The sequence below is a fragment of the Blennius ocellaris genome, assembly GCF_963422515.1.
Source record: "Blennius ocellaris genome assembly, chromosome: 15".
NCBI classification, from domain to species: Eukaryota; Metazoa; Chordata; class Actinopteri; order Blenniiformes; family Blenniidae; genus Blennius; species Blennius ocellaris.
The window spans coordinates 23728910-23754187 of record NC_137664.1 but is presented as its reverse complement, the minus strand read 5'-3'; the positions used below and the strand labels follow the sequence as shown (position 1 = coordinate 23754187).

At 37.9% G+C, this 25278-nt stretch overlaps 1 protein-coding gene across 1 annotated transcript in view; it reads right to left on the bottom strand.

The window, feature by feature from the left end:
* ror2 (receptor tyrosine kinase-like orphan receptor 2) overlaps positions 1-10922 on the bottom strand; it is a 54553-nt gene extending 43631 nt beyond the window's left edge. The window contains exon 1 of the mRNA XM_080510600.1: positions 10689-10922. Within this exon, the coding sequence (XP_080366726.1) occupies positions 10689-10776 (88 nt within the window). The 5' untranslated portion in view covers positions 10777-10922. The remainder of the gene's footprint in view (positions 1-10688) is intronic.
* Positions 10923-25278: the final 14356 nt, after the last annotated feature.

Here is a 25278-nt window from a genome sequence, read left to right as displayed (position 1 = left end):
AAAGTTTAGAGTCAATGAGATAGTTCAGTCAATGAGACAGTCCAGAGTCAATGACACAGTTCAGAGTCAATGAGACAGTCCAGAGTCAATGAGAAAGTTCAGAGTCAATGAGACAGTCCAGAGTCAATGAGACAGTGCTGGGTCAATGAGACAGTCCAGAGTCAATGAGACAGTCCAGAGTCAATGAGAAAGTTAAGAGTCAATGAGACAGTTCAGTCAATGAGACAGCCCAGAGTCAATGAGACAGTCCAGAGTCAATGAGACAGTTCAGTCAATGAGACAGTTCAGAGTCAATGAGACAGTCCAGAGTCAATGAGACAATCCAGAGTCAATGAGAAAGTTCAAAGTCAATGAGACAGTCCAGAGTCAATGAGACAGTTCAGAGTCAATGAGACAGTCCAGAGTCAATGAGACAGTTCAGAGTCAATGAGACAGTTCAGAGTCAATGAGACAGTTCAGTCAATGAGACAGTTCAGAGTCAATGAGACAGTTCAGAGTCAATGAGACAGTCCAGAGTCAATGAGACAATCCAGAGTCAATGAGAAAGTTCAAAGTCAATGAGACAGTCCAGAGTCAATGAGACAGTTCAGAGTCAATGAGACAGTCCAGAGTCAATGAGAAAGTTCAGAGTCAATGAGACAGTCCAGAGTCAATGAGACAGTTCAGTCAATGAGACAGTTCAGAGTCAATGAGACAGTCCAGAGTCAATGAGACAATCCAGAGTCAATGAGAAAGTTCAAAGTCAATGAGACAGTCCAGAGTCAATGAGACAGTTCAGAGTCAATGAGACAGTCCAGAGTCAATGAGAAAGTTCAGAGTCAATGAGACAGTTCAGAGTCAATGAGACAGTTCAGTCAATGAGACAGTTCAGAGTCAATGAGACAGTCCAGAGTCAATGAGACAGTTCAGAGTCAATGAGACAGTCCAGAGTCAATGAGACAATCCAGAGTCAATGAGAAAGTTCAAAGTCAATGAGACAGTCCAGAGTCAATGAGACAGTTCAGAGTCAATGAGACAGTCCAGAGTCAATGAGACAGTCCAGACTCAGTGAGACAGTCCAGACTCAATGAGACTATTCAGACTCTATGACACAGTGCAGAGTCAATGAGACAGTCCAGAGTCAATGACACAGTCCAGAGTCAATGACACAGTCCAGAGTCAATGAGACAGTCCATGGCCAATGAGACAGTCCAGAGTCAATGACACAGTCCATGGTTAATGAGATAGTCCAGAGTCTATGAGACACTCCGGAGTCCATGAGACTGTCCAGAGTCAATGAGACAGTCCAGAGTCAATGAGAAAGTCCAGAGTCAATGAGACAGTCCAGAGTCAATGAGACAGTCCAGAGTCAATGAGAAAGTTCAAAGTCAATGAGACAGTCCAGAGTCAATGAGACAGTTCAGAGTCAATGAGACAGTCCAGAGTCAATGAGAAAGTTCAGAGTCAATGAGAAAGTTCAGAGTCAATGAGACAGTTCAGAGTCAATGAGACAGTTCAGTCAATGAGACAGTTCAGAGTCAATGAGACAGTCCAGAGTCATTGAGACAGTTCAGAGTCAATGAGACAGTTCAGAGTCAATGAGACAGTTCAGTCAATGAGACAGTTCAGAGTCAATGAGACAGTCCAGAGTCAATGAGAAAGTTCAGAGTCAATGAGACAGTCCAGAGTCAATGAGACAGTCCAGAGTCAATGAGAAAGTTCAGAGTCAATGAGACAGTCCAGAGTCAATGAGACAGTTCATAGTCAATGAGACAGTCCAGAGTCAATGAGACAATCCAGAGTCAATGAGAAAGTTCAAAGTCAATGAGACAGTCCAGAGTCAATGAGACAGTTCAGAGTCAATGAGACAGTTCAGTCAATGAGACAGTTTAGAGTCAATGAGACAGTCCAGAGTCAATGAGAAAGTTCAGAGTCAATGAGAAAGTTCAGAGTCAATGAGACAGTCCAGAGTCAATGAGACAGTCCTGGGTCAATGAGACAGTCCAGAGTCAATCAGACAGTCCAGAGTCAATGAGAAAGTTCAGAGTCAATGAGACAGTTCAGTCAATGAGACAGCTCAGAGTCAATGAGACAGTCCAGAGTCAATGAGACAGTTCAGTCAATGAGACAGTTCAGAGTCAATGAGACAGTCCAGAGTCAATGAGACAATCCAGAGTCAATGAGAAAGTTCAAAGTCAATGAGACAGTCCAGAGTCAATGAGACAGTCCAGAGTCAATGAGACAGTCCAGAGTCAATGAGAAAGTTCAAAGTCAATGAGACAGTCCAGAGTCAATGAGACAGTTCAGAGTCAATGAGACAGTCCAGAGTCAATGAGAAAGTTCAGAGTCAATGAGACAGTTCAGAGTCAATGAGACAGTTCAGTCAATGAGACAGTTCAGAGTCAATGAGACAGTCCAGAGTCAATGAGAAAGTTCAGAGTCAATGAGAGAGTCCAGAGTCAACGAGACAGTCCAGAGTCAATGAGAAAGTTTAGAGTCAATGAGAAAGTTTAGAGTCAATGAGATAGTTCAGTCAATGAGACAGTCCAGAGTCAATGAGACAGTCCAGAGTCAATGACACAGTCCTGGGTCAATGAGACAGTCCAGAGTCAATGAGACAGTCCAGAGTCAATGAGAAAGTTCAGAGTCAATGAGACAGTCCAGAGTCAATGATACAGTCCAGAGTCAATGACACAGTCCAGAGTCAATGAGACAGTCCATGGCCAATGAGACAGTCCAGAGTCAATGATACAGTCCATGGTTAATGAGATAGTCCAGAGTCAATGAGACACTCCGGAGTCCATGAGACTGTCCAGAGTGAATGAGACAGTCCAGAGTCAATGAGAAAGTTCAGAGTCAATGAGACAGTTCAGAGTCAATGAGACAGTCCAGAGTCAATGAGAAAGTTTAGAGTCAATGAGATAGTTCAGTGAATGAGACAGTCCAGAGTCAATGAGACAGTCCAGAGTCAATGACACAGTTCAGAGTCAATGAGACAGTCCAGAGTCAATGACACAGTCCTGGGTCAATGAGACAGTCCAGAGTCAATGAGACAGTCCAGACTCAATGAGACAGTTCAGAGTCAATGAGACAGTCCAGAGTCAATGAGAAAGTTCAGAGTCAATGAGAAAGTTCAGAGTCAATGAGACAGTCCAGAGTCAATGAGACAGTCCTGGGTCAATGAGACAGTCCAGAGTCAATCAGACAGTCCAGAGTCAATGAGAAAGTTCAGAGTCAATGAGACAGTTCAGTCAATGAGACAGCTCAGAGTCAATGAGACAGTCCAGAGTCAATGAGACAGTTCAGTCAATGAGACAGTTCAGAGTCAATGAGACAGTCCAGAGTAAATGAGAAAGTTCAAAGTCAATGAGACAGTCCAGAGTCAATGAGACAGTCCAGAGTCAATGAGAAAGTTCAGAGTCAATGAGAAAGTTCAGAGTCAATGAGACAGTTCAGAGTCAATGAGACAGTTCAGAGTCAATGAGACAGTTCAGTCAATGAGACAGTTCAGAGTCAATGAGACAGTCCAGAGTCAATGAGAAAGTTCAAAGTCAATGAGACAGTCCAGAGTCAATGAGACAGTCCAGAGTCAATGAGACAGTCCAGAGTCAATGAGAAAGTTCAGAGTCAATGAGACAGTCCAGAGTCAATGAGACAGTCCAGAGTCAATGAGAAAGTTCAAAGTCAATGAGACAGTCCAGAGTCAATGAGACAGTCCAGAGTCAATGAGACAGTCCAGAGTCAATGAGAAAGTTCAGAGTCAATGAGACAGTTCAGAGTCAATGAGACAGTTCAGTCAATGAGACAGTTCAGAGTCAATGAGACAGTCCAGAGTCAATGAGAAAGTTCAGAGTCAATGAGACAGTTCAGAGTCAATGAGACAGTTCAGAGTCAATGAGACAGTCCAGAGTCAATGAGAAAGTTCAGAGTCAATGAGACAGTCCAGAGTCACTGAGACAGTCCAGAGTCACTGAGACAGTCCAGAGTCAATGAGACAGTTCAGAGTCAATGAGACAGTTCAGTCAATGAGACAGTTCAGTCAATGAGACAGTTCAGAGTTAATGAGACAGTCCAGAGTCAATGAGACAGTCCAGAGTCACTGAGACAGTCCACAGCTCTTCCAGAGGTAGTAAACCACTGCACGGATCATTCTAATTCCCAGCTCAGAGCCAAGCAGCTCCTGATAGAATCACTGAATCCAGTCAGCAGAAAATCAGCTGTTTTTTACATCAACAATCAGAATGTTTCCAATGCAGCTCCGAGAAAACAACTGGAATCAGTTCCTGTTCCTGCAGGTCCAGAGAGGAACAGACTCTGCTGTGCTTATTCCTGCTGCAGTGCAGTTAATAAGAAACTTCATCAGTGTCAAGCTCAACACATAAGGTGCAGATTAACTTCCAGCTGTGGACGGAGCAGAGAAGTGGACGGAGCAGAGAAGTGGACGGAGCAGAGAAGTGGACGGAGCAGAGAAGTGGAATGAGCAGAGCAGTGGACAGAGCAGAGCAGTAGACAGAGCAGAGAGGTGGACAGAGAAGAGTGGTGGACAGAGCAGAGAGGTGGACAGAGAAGAGTGGTGGACAGAGCAGAGAGGTGGACAGAGAAGAGTGGTGGACAGAGCAGAGAGGTGGACAGAGAAGAGTGGTGGACAGAGCAGAGAGGTGGAGAGAGCAGTGGACAGAGCAGAGCAGTGGACAGAGCAGTGGACAGAGAAGTGGACAGAGAAGTGGACAGAGCAGAGAAGTGGATGGAGCAGAGGAGTGGACAGAGCAGAGCTGGTGGACAGAGCAGTGGACAGAGCAGTGGACAGAGCAGTGGACAGAGCAGAGCAGTGGACAGAGCAGAGCAGTGGACAGAGCAGTGGACAGAGCAGAGCAGTGGACAGAGCAGAGCAGTGGACAGAGCAGTGGACAGAGCAAAGCAGTGGACAGAGCAGTGGACAGAGAAGTGGACAGAGCAGAGTGGTGGACAGAGCAGTGGACTGAGCATTGGACAGAGCAGTGGTGGACAGAGCAGTGTTTGAGAGTTTGAGACAGCAGGAATGTGAGCTGAGCTCCACTGTTACGTCAACTTCAAGGCAATCAGTCCCACAATAGAGTTACACCGGTAGAGAAGAATGTCCAATAAAACATGAGAACACATCCTGCAACACTGAAACACCATAATTACTAACAGACGACACACGGCTGCAGGTCTTCTAGTCCAGAGCATCTGGCCTGGGAAACACCGTGAGAAGAGAAACAATGAGAAGAGGAAACAGTGAGAAGAGGAAACAATGAGAAGAGGAAACAGTGAGAAGAGGAAACAGCGACAAGAGAAACAGTGAGAAGAAGAAACAGTGAGAAAAGGAAACAGTGAGAAGAGGAAACACAGTGAGAAGAGAAACAATGAGAAGAAGAAACAGTGAGAGTAGGAAACAATGATAAGAGGAAACACCGTGAGAAGAGAAACAATGAGAAGAGGAAACCGTGAGAAGAGGAAACAGTGAGAGGAGGAAACAATGAGAAGAGGAAACACCGTGACAAGAGAAACAATGACAAGAGGAAACAGTGAGAAGAGAAACAATGAGAAGAGGAAACAATGAGAAGAGGAAACAGTGAGAAGAGGAAACAGTGAGAAGAGGAAACACAGTGAGAAGAGAAACAATGAGAAGAGGAAACAGTGAGAGTAGGAAACAATGAGAAGAGGAAACACCGTGAGAAGAGAAACAATGAGAAGAGGAAACCGTGAGAAGAGGAAACAGTGAGAGGTGGAAACAATGAGAAGAGGAAACACCGTGACAAGAGAAACAATGAGAAGAGGAAACAGTGAGAAGAGAAACAATGAGAAGAGGAAACAGTGAGAAGAGAAACAATGAGAAGAGGAAACAATGAGAAGAGGAAACAATGAGAAGAGGAAACAGTGAGAAGAGGAAACAATGAGAAGAAGAAACAGTGAGAGTAGGAAACAATGAGAAGAGGAAACACCGTGAGAAGAGAAACAATGAGAAGAGGAAACCGTGAGAAGAGGAAACAGTGAGAGGAGGAAACAATGAGAAGAGGAAACACCGTGACAAGAGAAACAATGACAAGAGGAAACAGTGAGAAGAGAAACAATGAGAAGAGGAAACAATGAGAAGAGGAAACAGTGAGAAGAGGAAACAGTGAGAAGAGGAAACACAGTGAGAAGAGAAACAATGAGAAGAGGAAACAGTGAGAGTAGGAAACAATGAGAAGAGGAAACACCGTGAGAAGAGAAACAATGAGAAGAGGAAACCGTGAGAAGAGGAAACAGTGAGAGGTGGAAACAATGAGAAGAGGAAACACCGTGACAAGAGAAACAATGAGAAGAGGAAACAGTGAGAAGAGAAACAATGAGAAGAGGAAACAGTGAGAAGAGAAACAATGAGAAGAGGAAACAATGAGAAGAGGAAACAATGAGAAGAGGAAACAGTGAGAAGAGGAAACAATGAGAAGAAGAAACAGTGAGAGTAGGAAACAATGAGAAGAGGAAACAGTGAGAGGAGGAAACAATGAGAAGAGGAAACACCGTGACAAGAGAAACAATGAGAAGAGGAAACAGTGAGAAGAGAAACAATGAGAAGAGGAAACAATGAGAAGAGGAAACAATGAGAAGAGGAAACAGTGAGAAGAGGAAACACAGTGAGAAGAGAAACAATGAGAAGAGGAAACAGTGAGAGTAGGAAACAATGAGAAGAGAAACAATGAGAAGAGGAAACCGTGAGAAGAGGAAACAGTGAGAGGAGGAAACAATGAGAAGAGGAAACACCGTGACAAGAGAAACAATGAGAAGAGGAAACAGTGAGAAGAGAAACAATGAGAAGAGGAAACAATGAGAAGAGGAAACAATGAGAAGAGGAAACAGTGAGAAGAGGAAACAGTGAGAAAAGGAAACAATGAGAAGAGGAAACATTGAGAAGAGGAAACAGTGAGAAGAGGAAACAGTGAGAAGAGGAAACAGTGAGAAGAGGAAACAATGAGAAAAGGAAACAATGAGAAGAGGAAACAGTGAGAAGAGGAAACAGTGAGAAGAGGAAACAGTGAGAAGAGGAAACAGTGAGAAGAGGAAACAATGAGAACAGGAAACAGTGAGAAGAGGAAACAGTGAGAAGAGGAAACAGTGAGAAGAGGAAACAGTGAGAAGAGGAAACAGTGAGAAGAGCAAACAGTCCTGCTGCAGAGGTCAAGAAGAACAGTGGTGGGGTGTAGCAGGGGGGGGGGGGGGGGGGGCTCCTGGTAGACTATACAGTTTATATAACCCAGTTCAAGACGTTAGGGAGACCACTTCCTGTCCAAACAACTGATAAAACCTGGGGGGGGGGGGGCATACAGCTACATAGTGGATATCCATCCAAATCACCAAAACAAAGAGCTTCATTGGCTCCACAGGGCGTAACACATTCACTCATTCATCACCATGACCCTCCCAACCCCCCAAACCAGACACACACACACACACACACACACACACACACACACACACACACACACACACACACACACACACACACACACACACACACACACACACACACACACACACACACACACACACGTGTTCTGTGACGATACACTGATGATACCTGAGTGTTCACTGCACTTCAATAAAACACATTCCTCAGCACATACCTGCCAGCAGCCCCTCAAAAACTCACTGTGTGTGTGTGTGTGTGTGTGTGTGTGTGTGTGTGTGTGTGTGTGTGTGTGTGTGTGTGTGTGTGTGTGTGTGTGTGTGTGTGTGTGTGTGTGCAGCAGCTTCACACTCCTGAGTGTGTCGGCAGTCTACAATGAGCTGCAGCTCCTAGCAAAGCAGCTCTGTGATGAGGCATCTAGAGAACGACCATGAGAACAAGACAATGAGAAGACCACAAGAAGATCATGAGAAGTCAACCATGATAAGACCATGAGAAAACCATGATAAGGCCAAGAGAAGAATACCATGATAAGACCATGAGAATACCATGAGAAGAAGACCATGACCACCTCTCTGGACCAACAGAATACTCTAGAGTACCTTAACTCTTACAACAGCTTTGTAAGCATGTCACTTCTATAGGAAAAGCTTCTAAAAGTATAGTAACCAGACCAACAGCCCTGGACAACATTGATTCATACGATACTAAAACTTTTCATATAGAAATGACATGCTTACAAAACTATTGTCAGAATCAGAATAAGGGTGTTGTGTTGGTCCAGAAGACAGGAGTCTGGCCGGTCATCAAAGAGGTTCAGGTTCAATTCCAGGTGGGGTCACTTTTATTTATTTTCTTCATTGCGTCCGTACATCGAGAGGTCTTGTTTAGACGTCAATATGACGTCCAGACAGGACGTCCATGCAATGTCCAGGAAAGACGTACAGAGAACTTTCATGCTGGCCTCCCTGGAGACGTCTTGTGGAAGTATAGAGAGAACGTTCACACTCTCCTGTTCGGTCCAGACCGCAGCCCTCTTAAGGGACGACACCTTTCTGTTGGACGACGAGAAAACGCCCACAAATTCTGAATCGGAGAAACAAGGTCCCTGGTCCCCTCGAAAGCCTGGGTCTCCGTTTGTTTACTAATGAAATTTATAGCAGGGGGGGTGAGAGGATGCAGTGCGCAGTGCATTCTGGGTAGTGAACAAAGCAAGCTGCGTGAATCAGAAGTAACAGATTGCAGTGAGTAGAGAAGAGGAAGTCGAGAGGAGGAAGTAGAGAGGAAGAAGTAGAAAGTAGAGAAAAGAAGTAGAGAGGAAGAGAGAGGCAGAAGTAAAGGGGAGGAAGTAGAAAGTAGAGATAAAGAAGTAGAGGAGGAAGTACAAAGTAGAGATAAAGAAGTAGAGGAGGTAGAGAGGAAGAAGTAGAGGGGAGAAAATAGAGAGGAAGAAGTAGAGAGCAGAAAGTAAAGAGGAAGAAGTAGAGGGGAGGAAGTAGAAAGTAGAGAGAAAGAAGTAGACGAGGTAGGGAGGAGGTAGGGAGGAGGTAGAGAGAAAGAAGTAGAGTAGTGGAAGTATAGAGGAAGAAGTAGAGAGGAGGAAGTAGAGAGGAGGAAGTAGAGAGGAGGAAGTAGAGAGGAAGAAGTGGAGAGGAGGAAGTAGAGAGGAAGAAGTAGAGAGGAGGAAGTAGAGAGGAGGAAGTAGAGAGGAAGAAGTAGAGAGGAGGAAGTAGAGAGGAAGAAGTATAGAGGAGGAAGTATAGAGGAGGAAGTAGAGAGGAAGAACTAGAGAGGAGGACACAGAGAAGAGGAAGAAGAGAGGACATAGAGAGAAAGAAGTAATGAGGAAGACTCATTGATATCTGGACTGAAGATTATATATCACGGTTGTTTGTAGCGACCCATTAGCCATGCGCTAACTCGCCTCACCGCCACAGGCTGAAGGGGCGGGACTTCCTCTTTCGATCCAGACCAATCAATGAGCCGTGTTTCTTCTTTACTTCCTCTCTGGTCAGTTTGTTCCAGGCGACAGCAGCTGGTGTCACTGATGAGGTTTGGTCCAGTCTCTAGTCAATGTGAATGCCACCTGAACCAAATGACGAACACTCCCAAGTAAACCAAGTCCTGGACTATCCAATGAGAAAGGTCCATTAAAGAGGGGGTTTGGACTGCTGCTGCTCAGTGGGTTGGGGGACGGGGGCCCCCAGCTCTTTTAACAAGACAAATCCAAACAGTAGCAAATGAAGAACATGCAAACAGCAGAACGTCAAACGAGCCTCATGATTCAGAAACATGACGTTTCTTCAGACTCCTGAACGAGCAGACACTCAGCAGGGAGACTGAAACTCTGGAACACTGAAAGAGAAGCTTGTTTGCAGACCAGAGGAGCAGAGAGGTGGTAAAGCCCCCCCCCCCCCCCCCCCCCCCCCCCCCCCCAACGGCCCCTTGCCCCACCCCCAACAGCCCCTTTCACTTCAAACCAAATGGTGGGTCTTACAAACAGGAAACCCCCCCCTCACCCCCCAGCCAGCCCTAAATGAATCAGCAGGACTGACAAAGACTCAGGTCACCTCCAGCTATTCATCAATTAACATGACAAAGACACAGAGACTCTCAGTCCGATCCAGACCCCCCCAGGAAGAAACAGGTCGACGAGCTGCAGCAGGAACAGACCTGAAGTGGCTGAAACTGAAACTCCACTTTAACTCTGAAGCACCAATCAATAATCAATAATCAATCAGGAGGATTCAACTAAACACTTTCACTGTTTCTGCAGGTTAGACTGTTTCTACTGTCTCTGCAGACCCAAGTCAGACTGTTTCTACTGTCTCTGCAGACCCAAGTCAGACTGTTTCTACTGTCTCTGCAGACCCAAGTCAGACTGTTTCTACTGTCCCTGCAGACCCAGGTTAGACTGTTTCTACTGTCCCTGCAGACCCAGGTCAGACTGTTTCTACTGTCCCTGCAGACCCAGGTTAGACTGTTTCTACTGTCTCTGCAGACCCAGGTTAGACTTTCTACTGTCCCTGCAGACCCAGGTTAGACTGTTTCTACTGTCCCTGCAGACCCAGGTTAGACTGTTTCTACTGTCCCTGCAGACCCAGGTCAGACTGTTTCTACTGTCCCTGCAGAACCAGGTCAGACTGTTTCTACTGTCTCTGCAGACCCAGGTTAGACTGTTTCTACTGTCTCTGCAGACCCAGGTCAGACTTTCAGCCCTGTATCTGCAGGACAGACAGAAGCTTGTTCCAGGTTGACCAGAGGAAAGTGAAGAGAATGAGACCCAGCGAGAGAAACGTACCGTCCGCCGGGAGGTTCGGAGCCACGCAGAAGATCCAGAGCAGCGCCGGGAGCAGCGGAGCCATCAGTCCGAGTTCCAGCACGCCCATCCGGGGAGAAAGTTTCACAGCTCCGGGGAGAGTTTCATCCAGCAGTAGCAGCAGCAGCTCACCCTCTCATCCAGACGCTCTCTGCAGCTTCCAGCAGCCCGCACGCCACGCACTGCTGCTCCAACTCGACGTCCTCACGCACGCGGGCTCCGAGCTGCGGGACTGATGCGGTTCAGACCGAAACAAAGGCGCGTTCATACAGAGAAGAGTCCGAGCGGAGCGACCGGGAGATGAGCTGGGGCTGGAGGGCTCCATCTGCTGGATGAGCTGTGTAATGACAACTCAATCAACTCCTTAAACTAATGACCAACACTAATAACTACTGACCAAACACTAATAACTACTGACCAAACACTAATAACTACTGACCAAACATTAATGACTACTGACCAAACACTAATAACTACTGACCAAACACTAATAACTACTGACCAAACACTAATAACTACTGACCAAACATTAATGACTACTGACCAAACACTAATAACTACTGACCAAACATTAATGACTACTGACCAAACACTAATAACTACTGACCAAACACTAATAACTAATGACCAATCACTAATAACTAATGACCAAACAGTATTAACTACTGACCAAACATTAATGACTACTGACCAAACACTAATAACTATTGACCAAACATTATTAACTACTGACCAAACATTAATGACTACTGACCAAACACTAATAACTAATGACCAAACACTGTAATAACTAATGACCAAACCCTAATAACTAATGACCAAACACTAATAACTACTGACCAAACATTAATGACTACTGACCAAACACTAATAACTAATGACCAAACATTATTAACTACTGACCAAACATTAATGACTACTGACCAAACACTAATAACTAATGACCAAACATTATTAACTACTGACCAAACATTAATGACTACTGACCAAACACTAATAACTAATGACCAAACACTAATAACTAATGACCAAACACTGAAATAACTAATGACCAAACACTAATAACTAATGACCAAACACTAATAACTAATGACCAAACCCTAATAAATAATGACCAAACCCTATTAACTAATGACCAAACACTGTAATAACTACTGACCAAACACTAATAACTAATGACCAAACACTGTAATAACTACTGACCAAATACTAATAACTACTGACCAAACACTGTAATAACTACTGACCAAACACAAATAACTAATAACAAAACACTGAAATAACTACTGACCAAACACTAATAACTAATGACCAAACACTGTAATAACTACTGACCAAACACAAATAACTAATGACCAAACACTAATACCTAATGACCAAACCCTAATAACTAATGACCAAACCCTAATAACTAATGACCAAACACTGTAATAACTACTGACCAAACACTAATAACTAATGACCAAACACTAATAACTAATGACCAAACACTAATAACTAATGACCAAACCCTAATAACTAATGACCAAACACTGTAATAACTACTGACCAAACACTAATAACTAATGACCAAACACTGTAATAACTACTGACCAAATACTAATAACTACTGACCAAACACTAATAACTAATGACCAAACACTAATAACTACTGACCAAACACTAATAACTAATGACCAAACAGTAATAACTACTGACCAAACACAAATAACTAATGACCAAACACTGAAATAACTACTGACCAAACCCTAATAACTAATGACCAAACCCTAATAACTAATGACCAAACACTTTAATAACTACTGACCAAACACTAATAACTATAGACCAAACACTTTAATAACTACTGACCAAACCCTAATAACTACTGACCAAACACTAATAACTAATGACCAAACACTAATAACTAATGACCAAACACTGTAATAACTACTGACCAAACACTAATAACTAATGACCAAACACTAACAACTACTGACCAAACACTAATAACTACTGACCAAACCCTAATAACTACTGACCAAACACTAATAACTAATGACCAAACACTAATAACTAATGACCAAACACTGTAATAACTACTGACCAAACACTAATAACTAATGACCAAACACTAATAACTAATGACCAAACACTAATAACTACTGACCAAACACTAATAACTATAGACCAAACACTTTAATAACTACTGATCAAACACTAATAACTAATGACCAAACACTAACAACTAATGACCAAACACTGAAACAACTAATGACCAAACACTAATAACTACTGACCAAACACTAATAACTATAGACCAAACACTTTAATAACTACTGACCAAACACTAATAACCAATGACCAAACCCTAATAACTACTGACCAAACAGTAATAACTAATGACCAAACACTAACAACTAATGACCAAACACTGAAATAACTAATGACCAAACACTAATAACTAATGACCAAACACTGTAATAGCTACTGACCAAGCCCTAATAACTAATGACCAAACACTAATAACAATTGACCAAACACTAATAACTAATGACCAAACACTAATAACAATTGACCAAACACTAATAACTAATGACCAAACACTAACAACTAATGACCAAACACTGAAATAACTAATGACCAAACACTAATAACTAATGACCAAACACTGTAATAACTACTGACCAAACACTAATAACTAATGACCAAACCCTAATAACTACTGACCAAACACTAATAACTAATGACCAAACACTAATAACTAATGACCAAACACTGTAATAACTACTGACCAAACACTAATAACTAATGACCAAACACTAACAACTACTGACCAAACACTAATAACTACTGACCAAACCCTAATAACTACTGACCAAACACTAATAACTAATGACCAAACACTAATAACTAATGACCAAACACTGTAATAACTACTGACCAAACACTAATAACTAATGACCAAACACTAACAACTACTGACCAAACACTAATAACTACTGACCAAACCCTAATAACTACTGACCAAACACTAATAACTAATGACCAAACACTAATAACTAATGACCAAACACTGTAATAACTACTGACCAAACACTAATAACTAATGACCAAACACTAATAACTAATGACCAAACACTAATAACTACTGACCAAACACTAATAACTATAGACCAAACACTTTAATAACTACTGATCAAACACTAATAACTAATGACCAAACACTAACAACTAATGACCAAACACTGAAACAACTAATGACCAAACACTAATAACTACTGACCAAACACTAATAACTATAGACCAAACACTTTAATAACTACTGACCAAACACTAATAACCAATGACCAAACCCTAATAACTACTGACCAAACAGTAATAACTAATGACCAAACACTAACAACTAATGACCAAACACTGAAATAACTAATGACCAAACACTAATAACTAATGACCAAACACTGTAATAGCTACTGACCAAGCCCTAATAACTAATGACCAAACACTAATAACAATTGACCAAACACTAATAACTAATGACCAAACACTAATAACAATTGACCAAACACTAATAACTAATGACCAAACACTAACAACTAATGACCAAACACTGAAATAACTAATGACCAAACACTAATAACTAATGACCAAACACTGTAATAACTACTGACCAAACACTAATAACTAATGACCAAACCCTAATAACTACTGACCAAACACTAATAACTAATGACCAAACACTAATAACTAATGACCAAACACTGTAATAACTACTGACCAAACACTAATAACTAATGACCATACACTAATAACTAATGACCAAACACTAATAACTACTGACCAAACACTAATAACTATAGACCAAGCACTTTAATAACTACTGATCAAACACTAATAACTAATGACCAAACACTAACAACTAATGACCAAACACTGAAACAACTAATGACCAAACACTAATAACCAATGACCAAACCCTAATAACTACTGACCAAACAGTAATAACTAATGACCAAACACTAACAACTAATGACCAAACACTGAAATAACTAATGACCAAACACTAATAACTAATGACCAAACACTGTAATAGCTACTGACCAAGCCCTAATAACTAATGACCAAACACTAATAACAATTGACCAAACACTAATAACTAATGACCAAACACTAATAACTAATGACCAAACACTGTAATAGCTACTGACCAAGCCCTAATAACTAATGACCAAACACTAATAACAATTGACCAAACACTAATAACTAATGACCAAACACTAACAACTAATGACCAAACACTGAAATAACTAATGACCAAACACTAATAACTAATGACCAAACACTGTAATAACTACTGACCAAACACTAATAACTAATGACCAAACCCTAATAACTACTGACCAAACACTAATAACTCCTGACCAAACACTAATAACTAATGACCAAACACTAATAACTACTGACCAAACACTGTAATAACTACTGACCAAACACTAATAACTAATGACCAAACACTGTAATAACTACTGACCAAACACTAATAACCAAAGACTAAACACTGTAATAACTAATGACCAAACCCTAATAACTAATGACCAAACACTGTAATAACTAATGACCAAACCCTAATAACTAATGACCAAACACTAATAACTAATGACCAAACACTGTAATAACTACTGACCAAACACTAATAACCAAAGACTAAACACTGTAATAACTACTGACCAAACCCTAATAACTAATGACCAAACACTGTAATAACTAATGACCAAACCTTAATAACTAATGACCAAACACTAATAACTACTGACCAAACATTAATGACTACTGACCAAACACTAATAACTAATGACCAAACATTATTAACTACTGACCAAACATTAATGACTACTGACCAAACACTAATAACTAATGACCAAACATTATTAACTACTGACCAAACATTAATGACTACTGACCAAACACTAATAACTAATGACCAAACACTAATAACTAATGACCAAACACTGTAATAACTACTGACCAAATACTAATAACTAATGACCAAACCCTAATAAATAATGACCAAACCCTATTAACTAATGACCAAACACTGTAATAACTACTGACCAAACACTAATAACTAATGACCAAACACTGTAATAACTACTGACCAAATACTAATAACTACTGACCAAACACTGTAATAACTACTGACCAAACACAAATAACTAATAACAAAACACTGAAATAACTACTGACCAAACACTAATAACTAATGACCAAACACTGTAATAACTACTGACCAAACACAAATAACTAATGACCAAACCCTAATAACTAATGACCAAACCCTAATAACTTATGACCAAACACTGTAATAACTACTGACCAAACACTAATAACTAATGACCAAACACTAATAACTAATGACCAAACCCTAATAACTAATGACCAAACACTGTAATAACTACTGACCAAACACTAATAACTAATGACCAAACACTGTAATAACTACTGACCAAATACTAATAACTACTGACCAAACACTAATAACTAATGACCAAACACTAATAACTACTGACCAAACACTAATAACTAATGACCAAACACTAATAACTAATGACCAAACACTAATAACTACTGACCAAACACTAATAACAATAGACCAAACACTTTAATAACTACTGATCAAACACTAATAACTAATGACCAAACACTAACAACTAATGACCAAACACTGAAACAACTAATGACCAAACACTAATAACTACTGACCAAACACTAATAACTATAGACCAAACACTTTAATAACTACTGACCAAACACTAATAACCAATGACCAAACCCTAATAACTACTGACCAAACAGTAATAACTAATGACCAAACACTAACAACTAATGACCAAACACTGAAATAACTAATGACCAAACACTAATAACTAATGACCAAACACTGTAATAGCTACTGACCAAGCCCTAATAACTAATGACCAAACACTAATAACAATTGACCAAACACTAATAACTAATGACCAAACACTAATAACAATTGACCAAACACTAATAACTAATGACCAAACACTAACAACTAATGACCAAACACTGAAATAACTAATGACCAAACACTAATAACTAATGACCAAACACTGTAATAACTACTGACCAAACACTAATAACTAATGACCAAACCCTAATAACTACTGACCAAACACTAATAACTAATGACCAAACACTAATAACTAATGACCAAACACTGTAATAACTACTGACCAAACACTAATAACTAATGACCATACACTAATAACTAATGACCAAACACTAATAACTACTGACCAAACACTAATAACTATAGACCAAGCACTTTAATAACTACTGATCAAACACTAATAACTAATGACCAAACACTAACAACTAATGACCAAACACTGAAACAACTAATGACCAAACACTAATAACCAATGACCAAACCCTAATAACTACTGACCAAACAGTAATAACTAATGACCAAACACTAACAACTAATGACCAAACACTGAAATAACTAATGACCAAACACTAATAACTAATGACCAAACACTGTAATAGCTACTGACCAAGCCCTAATAACTAATGACCAAACACTAATAACAATTGACCAAACACTAATAACTAATGACCAAACACTAATAACTAATGACCAAACACTGTAATAGCTACTGACCAAGCCCTAATAACTAATGACCAAACACTAATAACAATTGACCAAACACTAATAACTAATGACCAAACACTAACAACTAATGACCAAACACTGAAATAACTAATGACCAAACACTAATAACTAATGACCAAACACTGTAATAACTACTGACCAAACACTAATAACTAATGACCAAACCCTAATAACTACTGACCAAACACTAATAACTCCTGACCAAACACTAATAACTAATGACCAAACACTAATAACTACTGACCAAACACTGTAATAACTACTGACCAAACACTAATAACTAATGACCAAACACTGTAATAACTACTGACCAAACACTAATAACCAAAGACTAAACACTGTAATAACTAATGACCAAACCCTAATAACTAATGACCAAACACTGTAATAACTAATGACCAAACCCTAATAACTAATGACCAAACACTAATAACTAATGACCAAACACTGTAATAACTACTGACCAAACACTAATAACCAAAGACTAAACACTGTAATAACTACTGACCAAACCCTAATAACTAATGACCAAACACTGTAATAACTAATGACCAAACCTTAATAACTAATGACCAAACACTAATAACTACTGACCAAACATTAATGACTACTGACCAAACACTAATAACTAATGACCAAACATTATTAACTACTGACCAAACATTAATGACTACTGACCAAACACTAATAACTAATGACCAAACATTATTAACTACTGACCAAACATTAATGACTACTGACCAAACACTAATAACTAATGACCAAACACTAATAACTAATGACCAAACACTGTAATAACTACTGACCAAATACTAATAACTAATGACCAAACCCTAATAAATAATGACCAAACCCTATTAACTAATGACCAAACACTGTAATAACTACTGACCAAACACTAATAACTAATGACCAAACACTGTAATAACTACTGACCAAATACTAATAACTACTGACCAAACACTGTAATAACTACTGACCAAACACAAATAACTAATAACAAAACACTGAAATAACTACTGACCAAACACTAATAACTAATGACCAAACACTGTAATAACTACTGACCAAACACAAATAACTAATGACCAAACCCTAATAACTAATGACCAAACCCTAATAACTTATGACCAAACACTGTAATAACTACTGACCAAACACTAATAACTAATGACCAAACACTAATAACTAATGACCAAACCCTAATAACTAATGACCAAACACTGTAATAACTACTGACCAAACACTAATAACTAATGACCAAACACTGTAATAACTACTGACCAAATACTAATAACTACTGACCAAACACTAATAACTAATGACCAAACACTAATAACTACTGACCAAACACTAATAACTAATGACCAAACAGTAATAACTACTGACCAAACACTAATAACCAAAGACTAAACACTGTAATAACTAATGACCAAACCCTAATAACTAATGACCAAACACTGTAATAACTAATGACCAAACCCTAATAACTAATGACCAAACACTAATAACTAATGACCAAACACTGTAATAACTACTGACCAAACACTAATAACCAAAGACTAAACACTGTAATAACTACTGACCAAACCCTAATAACTAATGACCAAACACTGTAATAACTAATGACCAAACCTTAATAACTAATGACCAAACACTAATAACTACTGACCAAACATTAATGACTACTGACCAAACACTAATAACTAATGACCAAACATTATTAACTACTGACCAAACATTAATGACTACTGACCAAACACTAATAACTAATGACCAAACATTATTAACTACTGACCAAACATTAATGACTACTGACCAAACACTAATAACTAATGACCAAACACTAATAACTAATGACCAAACACTGTAATAACTACTGACCAAATACTAATAACTAATGACCAAACCCTAATAAATAATGACCAAACCCTATTAACTAATGACCAAACACTGTAATAACTACTGACCAAACACTAATAACTAATGACCAAACACTGTAATAACTACTGACCAAATACTAATAACTACTGACCAAACACTGTAATAACTACTGACCAAACACAAATAACTAATAACAAAACACTGAAATAACTACTGACCAAACACTAAAAACTAATGACCAAACACTGTAATAACTACTGACCAAACACAAATAACTAATGACCAAACCCTAATAACTAATGACCAAACCCTAATAACTTATGACCAAACACTGTAATAACTACTGACCAAACACTAATAACTAATGACCAAACACTAATAACTAATGACCAAACCCTAATAACTAATGACCAAACACTGTAATAACTACTGACCAAACACTAATAACTAATGACCAAACACTGTAATAACTACTGACCAAATACTAATAACTACTGACCAAACACTAATAACTAATGACCAAACACTAATAACTACTGACCAAACACTAATAACTAATGACCAAACAGTAATAACTACTGACCAAACACAAATAACTAATGACCAAACACTGAAATAACTACTGACCAAACCCTAATAACTAATGACCAAACCCTAATAACTAATGACCAAACACTTTAATAACTACTGACCAAACACTAATAACTAATGACCAAACACTAATAACTAATGACCAAACACTGTAATAACTACTGACCAAACACTAATAACTAATGACCAAACACTAACAACTAATGACCAAACACTAATAACTACTGACCAAACCCTAATAACTACTGACCAAACACTAATAACTAATGACCAAACACTAATAACTAATGACCAAACACTGTAATAACTACTGACCAAACACTAATAACTAATGACCAAACACTAATAACTAATGACCAAACACTAATAACTACTGACCAAACACTAATAACTATAGACCAAGCACTTTAATAACTATTGATCAAACACTAATAACTAATGACCAAACACTAACAACTAATGACCAAACACTGAAACAACTAATGACCAAACACTAATAACTACTGACCAAACACTAATAACTATAGACCAAACACTTTAATAACTACTGACCAAACACTAATAACCAATGACCAAACCCTAATAACTACTGACCAAACAGTAATAACTAATGACCAAACACTAACAACTAATGACCAAACACTGAAATAACTAATGACCAAACACTAATAACTAATGACCAAACACTGTAATAGCTACTGACCAAGCCCAAATAACTAATGACCAAACACTAATAACAATTGACCAAACACTAATAACTAATGACTAAACACTAACAACTAATGACCAAACACTGAAATAACTAATGACCAAACACTAATAACTAATGACCAAACACTGTAATAACTACTGACCAAACACTAATAACTAATGACCAAACCCTAATAACTACTGACCAAACACTAATAACTCCTGACCAAACACTAATAACTAATGACCAAACACTAATAACTACTGACCAAACACTGTAATAACTACTGACCAAACACTAATAACTAATGACCAAACACTGTAATAACTACTGACCAAACACTAATAACCAAAGACTAAACACTGTAATAACTAATGACCAAACCCTAATAACTAATGACCAAACACTGTAATAACTAATGACCAAACCCTAATAACTAATGACCAAACACTAATAACTAATGACCAAACACTAATAACTAATGACCAAACACTGTAATAACTACTGACCAAACACTAATAACTAATGACCATACACTAATAACTAATGACCAAACACTAATAACTACTGACCAAACACTAATAACTATAGACCAAGCACTTTAATAACTACTGATCAAACACTAATAACTAATGACCAAACACTAACAACTAATGACCAAACACTGAAACAACTAATGACCAAACACTAATAACTACTGACCAAACACTAATAACTATAGACCAAACACTTTAATAACTACTGACCAAACACTAATAACCAATGACCAAACCCTAATAACTACTGACCAAACAGTAATAACTAATGACCAAACACTAACAACTAATGACCAAACATTGAAATAACTAATGACCAAACACTAATAACTAATGACCAAACACTGTAATAGCTACTGACCAAGCCCTAATAACTAATGACCAAACACTAATAACTAATGACCAAACACTGTAATAACTACTGACCAAACACTAATAACTAATGACCATACACTAATAACTAATGACCAAACACTAATAACTACTGACCAAACACTAATAACTATAGACCAAGCACTTTAATAACTACTGATCAAACACTAATAACTAATGACCAAACACTAACAACTAATGACCAAACACTGAAACAACTAATGACCAAACACTAATAACTACTGACCAAACACTAATAACTATAGACCAAACACTTTAATAACTACTGACCAAACACTAATAACCAATGACCAAACCCTAATAACTACTGACCAAACAGTAATAACTAATGACCAAACACTAACAACTAATGACCAAACACTGAAATAACTAATGACCAAACACTAATAACTAATGACCAAACACTGTAATAGCTACTGACCAAGCCCTAATAACTAATGACCAAACACTAATAACAATTGACCAAACACTAATAACTAATGACCAAACACTAACAACTAATGACCAAACACTGAAATAACTAATGACCAAACACTAATAACTAATGACCAAACACTGTAATAACTACTGACCAAACACTAATAACTAATGACCAAACCCTAATAACTACTGACCAAACACTAATAACTCCTGACCAAACACTAATAACTAATGACCAAACACTAATAACTACTGACCAAACACTGTAATAACTACTGACCAAACACTAATAACTAATGACCAAACACTGTAATAACTACTGACCAAACACTAATAACCAAAGACTAAACACTGTAATAACTAATGACCAAACCCTAATAACTAATGACCAAACACTGTAATAACTAATGACCAAACCCTAATAACTAATGACCAAACACTAATAACTAATGACCAAACACTGTAATAACTACTGACCAAACACTAATAACCAAAGACTAAACACTGTAATAACTACTGACCAAACCCTAATAACTAATGACCAAACACTGTAATAACTAATGACCAAACCTTAATAACTAATGACCAAACACTAATAACTACTGACCAAACATTAATGACTACTGACCAAACACTAATAACTAATGACCAAACATTATTAACTACTGACCAAACATTAATGACTACTGACCAAACACTAATAACTAATGACCAAACATTATTAACTACTGACCAAACATTAATGACTACTGACCAAACACTAATAACTAATGACCAAACACTAATAACTAATGACCAAACACTGTAATAACTACTGACCAAATACTAATAACTAATGACCAAACCCTAATAAATAATGACCAAACCCTATTAACTAATGACCAAACACTGTAATAACTACTGACCAAACACTAATAACTAATGACCAAACACTGTAATAACTACTGACCAAATACTAATAACTACTGACCAAACACTGTAATAACTACTGACCAAACACAAATAACTAATAACAAAACACTGAAATAACTACTGACCAAACACTAATAACTAATGACCAAACACTGTAATAACTACTGACCAAACACAAATAACTAATGACCAAACCCTAATAACTAATGACCAAACCCTAATAACTAATGACCAAACACTGTAATAACTACTGACCAAACACTAATAACTAATGACCAAACACTAATAACTAATGACCAAACCCTAATAACTAATGACCAAACACTGTAATAACTACTGACCAAACACTAATAACTAATGACCAAACACTGTAATAACTACTGACCAAATACTAATAACTACTGACCAAACACTAATAACTAATGACCAAACACTAATAACTACTGACCAAACACTAATAACTAATGACCAAACAGTAATAACTACTGACCAAACACAAATAACTAATGACCAAACACTGAAATAACTACTGACCAAACCCTAATAACTAATGACCAAACCCTAATAACTAATGACCAAACACTTTAATAACTACTGACCAAACACTAATAACTATAGACCAAACACTTTAATAACTACTGACCAAACCCTAATAACTACTGACCAAACACTAATAACTAATGACCAAACACTAATAACTAATGACCAAACACTGTAATAACTACTGACCAAACACTAATAACTAATGACCAAACACTAACAACTAATGACCAAACACTAATAACTACTGACCAAACCCTAATAACTACTGACCAAACACTAATAACTAATGACCAAACACTGTAATAACTACTGACCAAGCACTAATAACTAATGACCAAACACTAATAACTAATGACCAAACACTAATAACTACTGACCAAACACTAATAACTATAGACCAAGCACTTTAATAACTACTGATCAAACACTAATAACAAATGACCAAACACTAACAACTAATGACCAAACACTGAAACAACTAATGACCAAACACTAATAACTACTGACCAAACACTAATAACTATAGACCAAACACTTTAATAACTACTGACCAAACACTAATAACCAATGACCAAACCCTAATAACTACTGACCAAACAGTAATAACTAATGACCAAACACTAACAACTAATGACCAAACACTGAAATAACTAATGACCAAACACTAATAACTAATGACCAAACACTGTAATAGCTACTGACCAAGCCCAAATAACTAATGACCAAACACTAATAACAATTGACCAAACACTAATAACTAATGACCAAACACTAACAACTAATGACCAAACACTGAAATAACTAATGACCAAACACTAATAACTAATGACCAAACACTGTAATAACTACTGACCAAACACTAATAACTAATGACCAAACCCTAATAACTACTGACCAAACACTAACAACTAATGACCAAACACTGAAATAACTAATGACCAAACACTAATAACTAATGACCAAACACTGTAATAACTACTGACCAAACACTAATAACCAAAGACTAAACACTGTAATAACTAATGACCAAACCCTAATAACTAATGACCAAACACTGTAATAACTAATGACCAAACCCTAATAACTAATGACCAAACACTAATAACTAATGACCAAACACTGTAATAACTACTGACCAAACACTAATAACCAAAGACTAAACACTGTAATAACTACTGACCAAACCCTAATAACTAATGACCAAACACTGTAATAACTAATGACCAAACCTTAATAACTAATGACCAAACACTAATAACTACTGACCAAACATTAATGACTACTGACCAAACACTAATAACTAATGACCAAACATTATTAACTACTGACCAAACATTAATGACTACTGACCAAACACTAATAACTAATGACCAAACATTATTAACTACTGACCAAACATTAATGACTACTGACCAAACACTAATAACTAATGACCAAACACTAATAACTAATGACCAAACACTGTAATAACTACTGACCAAATACTAATAACTAATGACCAAACCCTAATAAATAATGACCAAACCCTATTAACTAATGACCAAACACTGTAATAACTACTGACCAAACACTAATAACTAATGACCAAACACTGTAATAACTACTGACCAAATACTAATAACTACTGACCAAACACTGTAATAACTACTGACCAAACACAAATAACTAATAACAAAACACTGAAATAACTACTGACCAAACACTAATAACTAATGACCAAACACTGTAATAACTACTGACCAAACACAAATAACTAATGACCAAACCCTAATAACTAATGACCAAACCCTAATAACTAATGACCAAACACTGTAATAACTACTGACCAAACACTAATAACTAATGACCAAACACTAATAACTAATGACCAAACCCTAATAACTAATGACCAAACACTGTAATAACTACTGACCAAACACTAAT